We start from the raw sequence: 17,222 nt of genomic DNA on the forward strand, positions 1-17,222 counted from the left end.
TAAAGGTAAACACAGTATTTATGAGGTGGGTTTGCCACAGGGGAAAGAAGGAAAGAAGTGGCATTGGTGTAGAGATTATCTCAAAACCTACCAGACCACGAAATAACAACACAGATATGGTACCACAACATCTCATATGCAGTTTAAAGTGACTGTTGGGGGGGGGGGGGGATGGACACCAGAGATGCATTTACTGTCCAGTGATGAATGTTTTTGTGTCGTATGGCAGTTTGGTTAACAGTAAAAAAGACACTTTGCATGACAGATGGGTGAATGAACCTCATTCTTTGCAAAATTCTTCAAATTCTTGTTGACTCACTTATAACAGAGTTGCTTATGTGCACTATTTATAGACTTCCTGTTTGCAAAGGTGGAGTTTAGTGATGGTATTCAGAATATTACACTCCACATAGCTGGATTCGTCATGATCTAAGTATCTCCTGAGTTGTTTGTATTGCGTGTGAGACACATCTAGATAAGCTGTTATTGACCGTGATTTATATTTTGATCACATTTCTTTAAATTCTTATGCAACACTGCTATGACAAGTGGCAGGATAAAGGAGAATTCGTGAGTAAACCAAAGCCAGAAAAGAGATTAAGAGCAGCAGCCACGGTCTGACAAACTGATTATCAGCTGTAGTGCCTCTGCTTCTGGTTGTTACGTGCTGTCCCTGCTTCACCTTTAGAGAAACAGATGTTTCAAAATGTTCTTGGCAAGAGAGCTGGCATTTCAAAAACAGGTATGGTTGGCTGTGTGTCTCAACAAGCATAAAATGATAAGGGGTGCTTTAAAGGTGATGTAGTGTGACAATATTGTACGCATGATGAGAAACGAAATCAGATACAGTACAGGCCAAAAGTTTGGACACACCTTCTCATTCAATGCGTTTTCTTTATTTTCATGACTATTTACATTGTAGATTCTCACTGAAGGCATCAAAACTATGAATGAACACATGTGGAGTTATGTACTTAACAAAAAAAGGTGAAATAACTGAAAACATGTTTTATATTCTAGTTTCTTCAAAATAGCCACCCTTTGCTCTGATTACTGCTTTGCACACTCTTGGCATTCTCTCCATGAGCTTCAAGAGGTAGTCACCTGAAATGGTTTTTCAACAGTCTTGAAGGAGTTCCCAGAGGTGTTTAGCACTTGTTGGCCCCTTTGCCTTCACTCTGCGGTCCAGCTCACCCCAAACCATCTCGATTGGGTTCAGGTCCGGTGACTGTGGAGGCCAGGTCATCTGCCGCAGCACTCCATCACTCTCCTTCTTGGTCAAATAGCGCTTACACAGCCTGGAGGTGTGTTTGGGGTCATTGTCCTGTTGAAAAATAAATGATCGTCCAACTAAACGCAAACCGGATGGGATGGCATGTCGCTGCAGGATGCTGTGGTAGCCATGCTGGTTCAGTGTGCCTTCAATTTTGAATAAATCCCCAACAGTGTCACCAGCAAAACACCCCCACACCATCACACCTCCTCCTCCATGCTTCACAGTGGGAACCAGGCATGTGGAATCCATCCGTTCACCTTTTCTGCGTCTCACAAAGACACGGCGGTTGGAACCAAAGATCTCAAATTTGGACTCATCAGACCAAAGCACAGATTTCCACTGGTCTAATGTCCATTCCTTGTGTTTCTTGGCCCAAACAAATCTCTTCTGCTTGTTGCCTCTCCTTAGCAGTGGTTTCCTAGCAGCTATTTGACCATGAAGGCCTGATTGGTGCAGTCTCCTCTTAACAGTTGTTCTAGAGATGGGTCTGCTGCTAGAACTCTGTGTGGCATTCATCTGGTCTCTGATCTGAGCTGCTGTTAAATTGCGATTTCTGAGGCTGGTGACTCGGATGAACTTATCCTCAGAAGCAGAGGTGACTCTTGGTCTTCCTTTCCTGGGTCGGTCCTCATGTGTGCCAGTTTCGTTGTAGCGCTTGATGGTTTTTGCAACTCCACTTGGGGACACATTTAAAGTTTTTGCAATTTTCTGGACTGACTGACCTTCATTTCTTAAAGTAATGATGGCCACTGGTTTTTCTTTAGTTAGCTGATTGGTTCTTGCCATTATATGAATTTTAACAGTTGTCCAATAGGGCTGTCGGCTGTGTATTAACCTGACTTCTGCACAACACAACTGATGGTCCCAACCCCATTGATAAAGCAAGAAATTCCACTAATTAACCCTGATAAGGCACACCTGTCAAGTGGAAACCATTTCAGGTGACTACCTCTTGAAGCTCATGGAGAGAATGCCAAGAGTGTGCAAAGCAGTAATCAGAGCAAAGGGTGGCTATTTTGAAGAAACTAGAATATAAAACATGTTTTCAGTTATTTCACCTTTTTTTGTTAAGTACATAACTCCACATGTGTTCATTCATAGTTTTGATGCCTTCAGTGAGAATCTACAATGTAAATAGTCATGAAAATAAAGAAAACGCATTGAATGAGAAGGTGTGTCCAAACTTTTGGCGTGTACTGTACATGGTGACAATTTTGCAAGGAATATGTATTGCTCTTTAACTTTTGTCAGTGCATGCCCAAGGCAAAGGAGGCTCTCATGAATAATAATGACATACTTTTTTTAACAGCTTAAAGGTTCCACATAGTTGCTCTCAGGTGCAATATGCTGATGAGTTTCGGCTTTGTTGTAAGCCACAGTGCTGACCCAGAAACATATTGAGTTGTTAAATGTTCAAGACATGGCAAAAAACATCGTAAGTGTTATTTTGATGCATTGACAAAGACCAGATTGATGCACATAGAGTCTTTAATATTAAACATGTTTGTAAACAGATGATTTAGGAATTAGAAAACAGACATCAGAAATACATGTTAGAAACAGACACAACTTAAAACATATAACTAAAAACATACTGCATATTAAACACAATGTATTACATTCAGTGATCACAGTAAATTATAGCTGATTCATTGTCACAGAACATAATTTAACACAATCCACAATCACCCTAAATAAAACCCAACAAACACAGTGTCGTTATCTTCTGTTGCGATGATCTCATGTCGACCATGACCCCATAAATTCACCCACACCATGTCTGCCGAAGACAGCTGCACTGTGCTGCTGATACTGGCCACTTGGGTGCATCCGTTAGGCAGACTGGTATGATACACTGAAGCCAAACTCTCTCCATTCTTAAAAATGGCACACTGAGCCCGTCCACAAACAGACATGTGCACGGTGAAGTGATAAAGTCCCTCCAGGGGGCAGGTGAAGATGCCCGTGTCAGGACTGTAGCCGCCTCCCTCATTGACCACCACATCCTTAAGCTTCATGATGCCAGAGTGGTACGGGGTGCTGTCAGCGATGCTCAGCTTGGTTGTGAAGGCAATGACTTTTCCTGCAGTGGTGAATACAAAACAGAACAACCATCAGAATACATAGAGTTGATGCTTTGCACTCTTTGCAGTAACATATGGATGCTTCCCGCAGATGAACAGTGGCTTACTTGGTGGGATGTCAGGAAGAACAATCGTTCCACCTTTTGGTTCTTCTGGATGTGGTTCATCTAAAACAATGACACACTTAGTTGTGAAATTCAGGATTAGTATATTGTTGCTGTGCTTGCTTTGGGTCAAGCATATTGCTATAATTAATGATCTAATTACCACTGTCAATAAAAACATTTATGTCACAATGGCAGTGCTGCATGACTATCATTTACCTGTCATTACACTGACATACTGTCTTGTCTTGTTACACATGAAAGGCGCAATTACACAAACACTGAGTTACACTGAAATGTGGTATTTTTGCAGATAAGAATAAAAATTATGCACTTACCTGGTTCACCAGTTTGTTCCTTACAACTGCACAAACTCCCCATGACCAAACAGCAAATGATGGTCTAATGAGCTTCTGTCAAAACGATAAAATACAAATAGAAATAAATTCCTGTTCATGAAATTTCCCTCAAAGTAAAACACCATATGTAGCCTTTAGTTTGACAGTCACGCAAAGATTTGTTTTAAGTGAATAACAGAGCTGACAGAGGATACGTTTATGCCATCATCTGAACTTTCAAAGGTAAAACTGATCTTTCCTGACCATTTATATTGACACTAGGAATGACTTTTATAGAACCTATTTAACATAATGCAGTAAAGAGTTCCTTACCTGTTCCCGCCTTGGACACGAGTGGCTGCTGCAAATTTCTGACAGCCTGACAGAAGGGAGGCGTGTGTGGTTTTTCTGGTTTGCAAATTGTTGCCTTTTAAAGAAAGCTCGAAGGCACTGGAAAGGCATTTTGTATGTATATAGTTCTATTTGTCTATTTGTCTGACACCATATATGTACATGTATCTGGCACTATGAATCAATCAATCAGTGAATCAGTCATTCAGTTAATTAATAGTGTGAGTCTGAGACTTTCTGAATGTGAATGTGGGGATCTCTGAATACTAGATGCAGTGCTGCCCTTGTGTGAAACATAAACTGCAATTACAGTCAACATATCAAATGTATATCATTTTTATAGTCTCAGACAGATTGACTTTTCCTTCACTGGCCTCACCGGATGACACAGTTAGCCCCAGCATACACATGCTAACCTGTCATGTAAGACCTGCACTTCCCCACCTGCCCACAAGCTGCTGCCACTGAGTTTCCACTCTTGCTTATCATCTGACCAAGTCACACATAGCTGCAGCTAAACTGCAATTGGCTTATACTGTACTATACTATGTGTAGATAGCAGCACACAGTTGCTGTCGTCTCTGCGAGGTGAGATAAGACACAAGGTCGATCTCCTGAAACAGATATTCGGCACCAATCTTGAGCACAATTGTCACATCACAAAGATTGGCCTGGAATTTCCCCTGAGACTGAGGAGAAAATATATTTAACAAAATGTGTCTATAAAAAGTTATTGATAATGTTGTTCTCAATAAACTTGCATCTGACTCAACTGATATTTATATTTTTGATACTGAAAATCTTAAATGTGTAAATATGTGGGCATTTGATGCAGATTTAATCTCCTATGTTCATTGTATGATGTTACCAACAGAATCTAATACACATGATTGTTATTTGGAAGATGCCTCCAGAATTGTCTTCACTCAGTTGTGCAGGAGCAGTACGCCCTTCATGTTGCAGTGGCTCCGTCACTACCTTGCTCCATATATAGCCCACTGACTTAGCCTACAGAGGAGATTACACACTGCCGTTAGCAGTGCTCTGTGTATTTAGCAATAGTTGGAGCCTGTTATATATATATCTATCCCCTCCCCACCCCTGAGCCCTTGATCCCTGGGCTAATTCCATGAATCGTCCAAATCTAAATCCACTGATGTAGCAACGGCACACAGTGGGAGCAGGGAGAGAGGGAGGGAGAAATGGTGGACACAGACATGGTGTGGATGATAGAAAGGAGCTCACATTAAAACGTGCAACATTTCTACTTGTCCATTTTGTGAGCAGTTGAGCTCCTCCTGTGTCATTTTAGCTTCCATCAATAGTGGGGCCATGTGCCATCAGTGTGCCCTTGATATGTTTCTTTACAGATTCACCAGCGACCCAGTGTGCCAACTCATCAGAGGGGACGGTCAAGCCTGGCTGACGTCACCCATCCAGCCTCTATAATCGAAAGAGACGTTAATCCTGCTCCTCTCCAAAGCCTGGCAGTGGGGTGGGGTGGGACAGGGAGGGACACTGACAGAGACATGAGGAAGGAAGTTGGATACAGGAGACGAGGGAACGCATGTAGGCTTGGGGCTAGCAGACTCAGCACGGACCTGGACAAGTGAGACAGGTGCTGTCCCAACTGACAAAGGAAATCAGGCATAGGTCCACCTCCTGAATCTCTGCTAAACTTCCGGGACACCTGAGGGTTCAGGAACCCCCCCATCCAGGCTTCGCCCTGGAGGCCAAAAGCCTCACTGAGGGCTCTGCGGAGGGGGAATGCTGTGGGAGCTGCTCACCTCCTCCTGCATCCCCTCTCGTGTCGCCTGTGCTCACTGTGGAGGAGTCAGGCTTCTCCACTGTGGAGCTGTGCCAAGATGGAGAAGACACCTGCCTGACTGCAAGTGAGGGGTAAGAGGCTGCTGAAGTTTGTGTGTGTATTTCAGGTACAAATACTTTAGCAAGAAGTATGGGTTTTTCCCCAGGGTGGATTCCCCTTCATGTACTCAACACACCTCTAAACGTACTACTCGGAAAGTCCACTTTTTGTGCAGGTGGAAAGCAAAAAGTGTGAGTTTCTCTGGTGTGTGGAACTCAGTAGTGAGACTCCCCATCAAAATATTGTTGACAAAACAGTTTGACGACAAGGTCCATGTAGCAGCTGTTCGGCAGCTTTCACACGAATCATACAACCAACAACACTTTGCTCAATTGTGATGTTTAAATTTCTTCTGAGCACTTCAGGGACTTCTCATCCATGTTGGCTTGATGCTATGGAGTTGAACTTCATTCCTGACTTAGGAAACTGCTGTTTGCAAAACAATCTTGCTTCAATGGTGCAACTTGGTACAAAAGGTGTCTTTAATCCTGGGCATAAAGCATGTAACAGTTCACCTTTGGTTGTGCTCTTGAAGTGTAAAACCAGTTGTGATGAAACAGAAAACCCTCTTGACATGCTGCAGTAGCACTCCGGAATTGCTTAAGCATCATCTCATTCATTGCATAAGACCAGCGCACTGCAATAAACCTTTGAAGTGATGTTTCTTAACAGTTATTGGCCAATTTATGTCACTATTTTTGTCTGCATGGATGCGAAAGCGACTGTAGGAATACAAAATTATGGTAATTTACAGTACTATGAGTGATTAGCAAGTTATTTCTGTGATAAGAACAGGAAATGAAATGCTTCGTTTGCTAACTAGTTTGTTATCACAAATTGCAGAGTTCGGCATCTCTTCCTAACCACACTAATCTTACGGTGAAGGTGGTTTGACATGTGGAGGCATCTAAATTTAGACATGCATTTCACTGATCGTGTGGTTTGTGGTCATTACAGAAATATGTAATCTTGTTTTTCTATGTAAGCATTTTAAATCTCCCCTTGTGGCTCATCACTTGGTTTGATAGAACTTTATTTGGATTTATTCATTTCATCTTCCCTTCAATAATCTCTAAAATATACTAATTATATTGTTAAGTGCATTTTCTATAGTGTTATTCGGTATGTTTGAACCTGTGGCATGCAAAAATGCCGCACAAAGAAAGACTGATTGTTGACTGAGCTGAAACGTGCAGGTGTTTAGAGGGAGTGTATATGAGGGGGATTACATGGAGGTTAAGCTTCTTCATCATAATAGCTGCTGAAAGTTTCCATCCCAGGTGGCACACAAACAGCTTAGTGTGACACAGTTGTCAGCAGCATATCAGAAATTGAATTGTAGGGCTGCGCACATTCACAAGTGGGTCAAAAATGATAGCATCCTCCCAAAGCTGATCCTATTTGGACGAGAACAGGGCGTCCTCGTTTTTGACAGTTGTGCAAACTGGCTTAGTGTTTCTTCGTTTGTCATATTATACAACGAACTTATGCATGTTGATGAGGACTCTAAGCCTGAAATTTGTCACATTAAGGCAGTCAGAAAAAAAAGTCAGATCAGTTCTGTTCAGAACAATTCAATTTTCAGTTTGAGAGAGAGACACACACTAATGCAATCTGTAAAATATTCAGTTGTTCTCCCTGGGCTTATTGAACAAAAACCACTCAATGTCTCTGAAACTGGAGAATGCAGAGTAGACATTTACACTGGCTTGCAGATGGCCTCTGTAATGGCAGACACAAGTGTGTACTTGCATATATTCATAATAAGAATTAAATATACACCATTTCACGTCTATACTACTGCTAGAGCTTTGGTGCCACTGTACTTCCTGTTAGCTGTTGTGTTGCAAATATTCTCACAGGAAATGCCAATGAAGTGTTATGTTTGCAACAGCCTATGAAGATGTTCAAATGTATTTCAATATGCTGGAACAAGCCTGCAGCCAAGCTTGCAGCTTTGGGAGGCTAAACATGTTTACAGCCTGGTATAAAAAATGTTTTTGGTCTCTATAGCTACTTCTGCCCTTCATGACAACTGTGGAAGGGTTCATTTTTTTATATAACTCACCCGTTCATGTTTTATAAAGGCTTGAAGTTCTGCATATTGAAGGGCAGGGCCACTTCAAAGACAGGCTGTCTGTGAGGTGTCACAACAGTCTTAAGTTAAATCCACTTGCTCATACACAGCTCCACCCTTTTGTCACTTCTGGCTCAAAAAAAACCCCCAAAACAAACAAGATGTTGACAGCTACAGGGGGTGAATTCTTACATAACTCACCCATTAACGTTTTATTAATTTATTTATTAAAGCTATGCATAACTAGGGGTGGGCTGCTTTAAGTGACATCTTAAGTATGGTCACTTCTGGCTCCAAAAAACCATGATGTCGACTGCTGAAATGCCGAACTCAAGGCTTCAAAATGGGAGTCCACAAACCAATGATGGATGTCTTACATTCATTATTTTATACAGTCTATGGTATAAAGAATGGCAGCATGTCTCCATTTCCTCCTATCATACAAAGATTAAACCAAAATATCTCAAAATCAGCCGCTGCCACCTTGCACTGGTGACATTATTTGGAGCCAGTTTTGTATTGAGTTCCCGCCCATACACCTTTCCGACCTCGTAACATCAAACCCCCCCCTTTTTTTTTTTTTTTACCAACAAATGACTAATTATAACCAGAAAAACGAACACACATCAATGTGACAGGAACTAACATAAAATGACAGAGGCCATCTTGTGTTTATAGTTTGGACCATGTCCCATCTGCTAACATGGAGAGGGCAGGGTTTATGACTTATACTGCAGTTTTGGCTTCACTTTTGGGGAGCTGTCATGTCTCCGTCTTTATATACAGTCTACAGATAAATACTAACGACAGCATGCTAACATGCTCTCAGTGATGATGCTAATATGCTGATGTCATAACGTTCACCATGTTCACCATCTTAGTTTAGTATGTTAACATTCTAAAATTTGCCAATTAGCATTAATGTGCAGCAAGATACAGTTTTGACCTGAAAATATATTTACCACTGGGAAACATGCACTTTTCCAAACCACTTTTTATAATAAATTTTGCATAATTTTCTTCAGAACAAAAATAATAAGACCTCCCTTCATAATATTGAGCAGCTGTGAGATTCAAAAGCAAAAGAAATTCCCTATGTTATCTTCATTTCTTGACTTTATTAACATCTAACCATGCCTTTATTCTTTACTCAGTGTTTATGTCCCTGGTTTGCAGCATATACCAGGCCACATACATACTGACATATAATTAATCTGCCATATATGGGCCCTTCTCTATGTAGCATCCTTTTTCTCTGTACCAAAGAATCATTTCCAGGAAGACCTCACAAGCACTTTCAAAATAGTTTGATTGAGGCTATCTCCTTAGGCGTAGCATGTGACGGGCGCTGCTCTTAGCAAATACCAAAAAGTACCCGACACAGTGTCTAAAAACAGAAAGGCTGGAGATTAGATCTGTCTTTCAACCGAAATTTCATTAAAGAGTAACCGAGATTTAACAGATTGTGTCATTATGCCAGGACTCTGAATGACAACAAGCCATGATTGGTACTTATGGAGAGCGGACAGACACTGAGACACAGTGAGAAAAGGAGAGAGGGATAAAAAGAGGATTCGGACAGATCCTCAGTCCTTCTTAATCCCCCGTCGGCTTTTCTGGAGACCATAAACAGATTGAAGTTAGATGTGGACACAGGCTCATGCATGTAACTGAAACAAGTGACTGCTTTGCAGATACTGTAGACTAAAGACCCAACAAACAGGCCGGTGAAAGCTACAGGATCAGGGCTTGGCTAAAAGAAAACAGAGGTTACTTGGGTGTTTTACATGCCAAGTGGGGAAAATAGTGTCTTTTAAAAAGCTTTGAAAGCCCTTTGTAAGAGCTGACGGAGGCAGAAAAGCACATTTGCTCTGTCAGGCTCCTTGTAAGAAAACAACATATGAGCGTCAGAGGACATAATCCATTTTGGTATCAAACCCTATTTGTACTAATCTGCAGTATGAGTTTGTTCCTCTGTGTGTGTGTGTGTGTGTGTGTGTGTGTGTGTAAGTAGACACACACACTCACATAATTCAGACCAGATTTGGCCAGTGACATGTGGACAAACAATCTCTGACCAACCAAAAGCCTTGATGTCAGATACTGTGGTACTACTGTAATTCAGCTATGACACTAGGGCATGGGGCAGTGGTGGTGGGGGAAATTATGTTGTTTCATAGAAAACTGGATGCAGTGATTTCATCCAGTGCCACTGACTGTCCAACTGTGGACCTCTGCTGTGCTGGAGGCTTATAGGCAAGTCAGATAGACATGTACAAGTCAAGCGAGAGTAACAAGGCCATGAAAGGGGCTGGATTTTCCATTTGGCTGTCAGTCACTGCAGATTTCTGCCACTTGTTGTTTTGCTCTTCGTGGCAAACATCACTCATCTGACATCCAAAGATATACCTATGTGCAAATACTATGTACAGGATGTTAGCAGCTCTTGGTGGAAAGGTACGTTTTTGACAAGCATGTGATCCATTTGAGGGAGATATGAGCCTGGTAGTGATAAAAACAATGACATCTTTGTCCAAACTATGGATCTGAGTGTCTCTTCTCTCTGATCTGGTCTCATTGTGGCTTTGCTTCCTCTGCAGATACATGGAGGAGATGAGTGGAGATCCAAACTGTGAAAACATGCAAAGGAAAGACCAAAGATTGCCATTCCAGGTATGTTTCATTATCACATTGGGACCAGACTTGTTCATAAAAGTGCTGCAACACAATTCGGTTGAATAGATCACACAAAGCTGATACAATAGCTTCAGATTAAATCAGTTTCATGTTCCATTTATTATTAAAACAGGGTTGTCATAAAATGTCGGGCAGTAGTGACACAAATGCTGATCAAAAACAAGGATTAAAAAACCATGAGGCACAATAAGTACATAAAATCCATGGTCCAGACGTTGCGTAGGTGTGTGTGTGTGTGTGTGTGTGAGTGCACGAGAGAGAGCGGCAGAGAGAGAGAGAGAGAGAGAGAGAGAGAGAGAGAGAGAGAGAGAGAGAGAGAAATCTGTAGGATTAGTCAATATGAGAGTGGTCAAAACTGATTAATATAGGCCTACCTGATTTCAAATCAATTAAAACAATTGCACATATTCTGCTTACACTGGACTATTTTGCTGTAAACTGAACTTACTTCCTGTATGACATCTGTGCTAACTTCTCAATCAGCCCGCCCCTCTTCTCCTCCAGATCTTCCCTGACCCAGTTGAGGTTGTCCTGGGCCCAGAGACCACCTTGAACAGCCTGGACCACAACCATGAGAAGGAGCGTCTCCCTTCCATCGTTGTGGAACCCACGGAGGTGAGCGAGGTGGAGAGCGGGGAGCTGCGCTGGCCTCCGGAGAACATGGACATGGAGGAAGACGAGGAGGACCTGTTCTTGGAGCAGTGTATCCCCCCGGCCAACATCGCCGACTGGGGAGAGGAAGAGGAGGAGGAAGAAGAGGAGGAGACGTCTGTTATACTGAACCAGCAGCCAGGCTTGACACTCATTGGTGAGTTGGACATGTCATCATACTCTGCTTTACATTATGACTTTAAAAACATCTTGTTAAATGTTCAGTGTGGAGGATTTCGGGGGATATACTGGAACATTGGACATGGAAACAATTGTCATGTTTTCGTTACCGTAGAATGAGCTATTTATATCTACATCTAACACATTCTCACTCCAAACTTGTCACATATCGACATTTGGTCATGGACCTTCCATGTCCAGATACGGCATGAAAGGTACCCTGGGTGCATTGGTTATTGACGTTCTGGGACTTCTTTCAAAATACACTGTCATGTGGCAGTTCAAGGAGGACCCAAATGCAGACTAACGAAGCCAATAGAAAACATCCGGTACTGGCAGGTAACTGAAAGTCTGAATGAAAACAGAACAAAACAACACACAGGTATGTTTACACAGAAAACTAATCACAAGAACGAGACACAGCTGGAGTAGGAAGACATGGGCAAAAAAAGGGAAATGGAGATTGACTAACAACAAGGGTGTGGAGGGGAACACTAGGGTGGAGCAAACAAGACTAATACAGAACAGGTGTGAAGGGAAGACTCTGGGAACACCTAATGCACATGGTCAGGTTTAGGAAAAAATAACAGGGTTTGGCTTTAGAATCTTACGAGACGCAAACACCGCTCTCCTGGATGAAAGTCTGTGTTTGTTGATCCCAACCACCACCCCTCCAACCCGTCCTATTCGTCCTTTCCCCTCTTAAACTTCCATTCTTGTCCTGCCGTGTTTCCCCCTGACGCCACCGAGTAGCATTAAACTATAATGGCAACCAGCCACGTATCATGCCAATGTTAAAGGACAGCCTTTGTCATTAACGTCTGACACCGCAAGTCACTGCCCAAGCGCTGGATTTCGATTTGTGGAGTGAGACCTGGTTGCTACATAAGGAATGGGTCCTTGTTCACAGAGTCCACCATGTTGCACTGCCATGTTTCTACAGTAGCCTAGAATGGACAAACTAAACACTATTCGCATTACAACCATTGATAGCAACCCCTTTGCAAAATTAGCTGTGTCTGTAAAACACCAAAGGAATTCTAACTAGGAGGTCACGCTTGGCACATGAGAGAAGTTTCAGCTGGTTGCCGTCATAGACTACAAAAATAATGGATGTAGCTACCATGACGTCACTGATTGGTTTGTTAACTCTTGTTTTGAAGCCTTGAGTTCGGCATATTGGCCATCACCATCTTGGTTTTCAGGAGCCAGAAGTGACCATATTTGGGCTGTCACTCAAAGCAGCCAGCCCTTAATTATGTGTAACTTTAAGCTTTAATAAAATGTAAACGGGTGAGTTATATAAAAATCCACCCATGTATAGTTGCCATGAACGAGTAAATTAATAATAGAGACCAAAACCATTTTAGTACCAGGCTGTAAACATGTTTATTTCTGCTGTAAGTTTTGACATTTTAACATGGGGGTCTATAGGGACTGACTAGCCTTTGAAGTCAGCCTCAAGTGGCCGTTCAAAGAACTGCAGTTTTTTGCACCTCTGTGTTGGCTTCATGTTTCAGCCCTGAAGGTTTCCACCTGGTTGCAACCTGCAATTTTTGAGTTTCTGCCTTATTTAAAAATAGATTTTCAGTGGAAAACCCTGACTTAGCAACAGTTACAGTGGATTATCACACACAGTCAGCACTTACAGTCGGCTCACTTCTCTAATATTGGGTGGGAAATTGGATGCAACTGAGAAACTCATAGGGCATGGCTCGCACAACTAGCTCTGTAATGTTGTCGTTTATCACAGAGTCAGCATATTCCAGGGCGTCTTGTGTGTGTGTGATTGTGGTCTATTAAATAGTATTTCTGTATATTCACTTACGAGACAACCTAGCAACACCATAACAACAGCCCAAGACTAACTAGCCAAATCATCGAGCAAACACAAGGGCATTGTCCACCAAAGTCCTAGTGGAGTCTCTTAGCATAAAAAAACTCCAGCTACCACTTTCAAAATCTAAACAACAGCCAAGAAAATGTTGCATAGCCAACAAGCACATCTAGATTTTCTCAAAAGAAGAACATGTTTTGATGCACTCTAAGTTATGTTCAGAACTAATTATTGGGTAAACATGAGGTTTAAGGAAGAAATTTGAAATCTGCTCTTCTCTCTGAGTTTAGAAGCTTTTTTGTTGCTTTTATTTTGAAAAATACACATATATATCCTCCTGAGACCTTGTTTTGAACGGATTTTTAATGTCTCTGAGCTGTTTGGGGTCAGTTGGACCTTATGAGTATAAAAACTAAGTGTTGTCCTCGAACAGGAAGTAGTGTTTGAAAAAAAAAAGATGTCCTCATACAGGGACCATGGGTTAATAGTCACAAGTGTGCAATAAAATGAGACACCAATTAAGTCCCAGTGTCCTCAAACCAGACATAATAAAGTCCCAGTGTCCTCAAACAAGTACTTAGTGTTAAGCTTTTGCTGGAAACAGGAACTGAGCCCACAACGCAGACCAAGGACAGGGGGATGGGTTAACTGGTATATTATCCAGGAACAGGCAGTAAAGCAGGGGTGTAGATGAGAGGGACCCAAAGCTGGGCCATGGCTGTCGGTGGATGTCCAGGTGGAGAGGATCGGAGCGGATGAAGAGGCTGGGGCTGGGCGTGGCAGACGGAAACAGGTGTGTATGGCCGGGCACTGAGAGAACGACAAAAAAAACAAGGAAAAGGAAAAGCATACAAAAATCAAAAAGTCTAAGGTCACGGAGAATTTGGCCAAGTAGTTACCACTCGTGGTTACACACTCCACTTGTCCCCTTGATGCAGAGCAGCTGTGAGGTGAGTAATGAGATAACCAGAAGCCACGCCCAGCCCTGGAACAGACAAACAAGGGAAACAGACAACACAAACACAGAACAAGAGGGCAGGGAAAACAGGGGAGAAACACAAGGAATGACAGAAGACAGGGAGGATCCTAACACTTGTGTCTCATCTTGTTATTTTTGCTAAAACTGGCCAAATTTGTTGCCATATCAAGCTACAAACCTAATTAAACATGAATACACAAGTGTCAACCCTAAAACATGATCAGGTTTTGTCCACTGTGTCAGGATCGGCCGCAGACTGACTTGGTAGAGATGGCTGCCATCTTGTTTCTACATGGATTAGTGTATAATGGTCTTACTACCACTAGATTGCACAAAAAAGGTGTCCACAAATGAGGACAACAGGTCTAAAGGCCTGTTTCCACTGAAGAAGTTCCTGGTACTATTTGGGGGCAGGAACTACTACAGGAACGTCCTCTCGCTCGGCCCTCTCAACCGCCGTGTCTCCACTGAGAGAACGGAGTAGGAGGAAGGTTCCTGTAAAGTTACCGGGCTCTGGATGTGACGTAATCGTTGCGCGACCATTTTGACCGGGGTGACGTAGGGACGTAGTTAGCTGTTAGCCGTTAGCGGTGTCTGTATCTGTATTAACTCAATAACTCAATAAATGGTCCGTGAAAATTTTTTTTTTTTTCCAGCGGATGTCTTAGTTACAACATGATTGAGCTAACTGGAGTAGTTTCATGTCGTATCTGACAACGGGAGGCTTTTAACAGATGACGTCCTGATGTTAGCTTTGCTGCTGCTGTTAGCTGTCCCTGTCAGCTGCGGCCACTGATGCTTTCTAGACATCGTGATTTCCTAAAACTGAATAAATACCACACATAGCAACACACAACTGCTTTGCTAGCTCAATCATGTTGTAACTAAGATATCCGCTGGAAAAATATTTTTTTCACGGACCGTATATTGAGTTAATGAGTTAATACAGACACCGCTAACGGCTAACAGCTAACGGTTAGTCCAGCTAATCTACGATAACCATAGTAATTACAAAACGTCACATCCCGCCTTGAGTATATCCAATCAGCACCAAGTCCAAGCCAGGAGTCTCTCTGAGCCGTTCTGAGTACCTACTCTGAGGCAGGGACTTGTTTAGCCCCTGTAAAAGTTCCGGAACTCTGTCCTTCGGGGGTGGTTCCTGCGGTGGAGACACGCACCAATTACCCAAAATTACTCCGAAGTTCTTGCAGTGGAAACGGGCCTTAAGTTAAGCAGAATGAGGTCTAAGGTGCAGCAAACCCAGAATGTGATGTCCTCATATGAGGCACAGGGTCTCAGGAGGATATTACATTTGCAATGAAAGGAATATATTTTTTGGTTTTCACATTTTCAATGCTGAGAGCTCTGAGCAGAGTGGATCTGTATGGGAGTTCATGTTAAAAATGCAAGTTGTACACTGTATTGGGGAATGCATAGTAAATACAAACATCTGAAGTTCTCTTTTTTGAAAAGCACAGTATAAAGACTGTACTTTTTTCCCTTGCAGACCTTCAGTCAGATGCATTTAGAGATGACACCCCTACCCTTCCACCGAGCAGCGCTCCGGCCCTCAACTGACTCAACCTCGGATAACTCTGCTTGCCCTCTGATGACCCAGTGAGGAAACATCCTGATTAAGTATGACAGCAACAACTGTGACAAAACATAGCAACCAGGAGTTTGGTGCAAAGATTGAACTGAGAGCCAATGTCAATGTTTTAGTTGTCCGATAAACAGGTAAACACGCCAACTGTGATATTTCTAATCACTGTTATATCAATTCGTACAAGAAGGGACACACAGACATGCCTGCATGCATGTCAACATGAACAGAGACACAAATACACACTCTCAGACGCACAAAACTCAGCTTGCTGACGTTGGTGACAGTGATTTGAGCAACATGGTGTATTTGCTGTTTCTTAAACATTTAGGGAAATTCTTGCTGATGGTGTGAATTTGTGTTTCATTTCCCCTATTATTTCCTATTTTTTAAGTGCTTGCTGATGTCATAGGGCTAAAATAGAACATCCTGTCACAGCAACACGGTGTGTTTAGTTCGTGCTTTGTTAATTTCCTAAATTTCATCTCTGTCTCTGGCACAGGTAACAGCCTGTATCTTATGAAACATCATCCTCATAGTTCATCATCATGACCTCACGGGTTGCTTTTGAGAACATTTATGTGGTTATATCTTCAGTATGAACAGTATTTATTAAAGTGCTGTAATATGTGGTGGCTGGACTCTAGATCCACTTGCTGTTTTGCTCTTTCCTGATTGTGTGGAGCATTTTAAGATAAAGTTAAAAAGAAAATTCACAGTCCACATCCAGTGGTTACGTTATTAATTTTTCAGTGAGGTAGCCATACCTCATATCAGATGTCTCATCATCACGTGTTTAGTGGGTGATAAATGCTGACTAATACGGTGATCTTAAAATAAATATTTTCCGTCAGGGTTACAGAGGCTTTTTTTTTTTCAGACAGAAGTGGACGTTCAATTTGTTGTCACGCACGTTGAACCAAGAAAGGCAGGCAGCTCTAGTTGCTCTTCATTACAACAGTTGTAGGCACCACTGAGAACTATAGTTGTATATTAATAGTTATTTGTGTGTAGGCTGATTTGTGAATAACTTGTATATATGAAAAAGCTGTTGTGTTACGGTAAAATTATTATTATGAATTTGACAATAAAGTATTTTGTTCCACTAATGTTTGAAATTATTTTGGGGTTTATATCATTTTTTTTTTTTTGAGGTAATTTTACCCAGACTAAATAAT

General features: G+C 42.0%; 2 protein-coding genes across 3 annotated transcripts; one reads left to right on the forward strand and one right to left on the reverse strand.

Annotated features, from left to right (window-relative positions):
• Positions 1-2,746: 2,746 nt before the first annotated feature.
• LOC117260211 (complement C1q tumor necrosis factor-related protein 5-like) lies at positions 2,747-4,198 on the reverse strand. Its single transcript, XM_033632143.2, has 4 exons — positions 4,136-4,198; positions 3,803-3,877; positions 3,468-3,527; positions 2,747-3,359 (listed from the first exon to the last, which is right to left on the reverse strand). Exons 2-4 carry the CDS (start codon positions 3,843-3,845, stop codon positions 2,962-2,964), a joined length of 501 nt encoding a protein of 166 aa, XP_033488034.2. The 5' UTR covers positions 3,846-3,877; positions 4,136-4,198; the 3' UTR covers positions 2,747-2,961.
• Positions 4,199-5,665: 1,467 nt separating this feature from the next.
• lbhl (LBH regulator of WNT signaling pathway, like) lies at positions 5,666-17,153 on the forward strand. 2 transcript variants are annotated; one of them, XM_033631275.2, is made up of 4 exons: positions 5,666-6,052; positions 10,698-10,770; positions 11,278-11,602; positions 15,949-17,153. In XM_033631275.2, exons 2-4 carry the CDS (start codon positions 10,702-10,704, stop codon positions 16,017-16,019), a joined length of 465 nt encoding a protein of 154 aa, XP_033487166.1. In that variant the 5' UTR covers positions 5,666-6,052; positions 10,698-10,701; the 3' UTR covers positions 16,020-17,153. The 2 variants fall into 2 exon arrangements, with proteins under 2 accessions (XP_033487166.1, XP_033487167.1); XM_033631276.2 differs by having other exon boundaries at positions 11,299-11,602.
• The last annotated feature ends 69 nt before the right edge of the window (positions 17,154-17,222 follow it).

Source organism: Epinephelus lanceolatus, chromosome 4, assembly GCF_041903045.1.
Source record: "Epinephelus lanceolatus isolate andai-2023 chromosome 4, ASM4190304v1, whole genome shotgun sequence".
In the NCBI taxonomy this organism is placed as follows: domain Eukaryota; kingdom Metazoa; phylum Chordata; class Actinopteri; order Perciformes; family Serranidae; genus Epinephelus; species Epinephelus lanceolatus.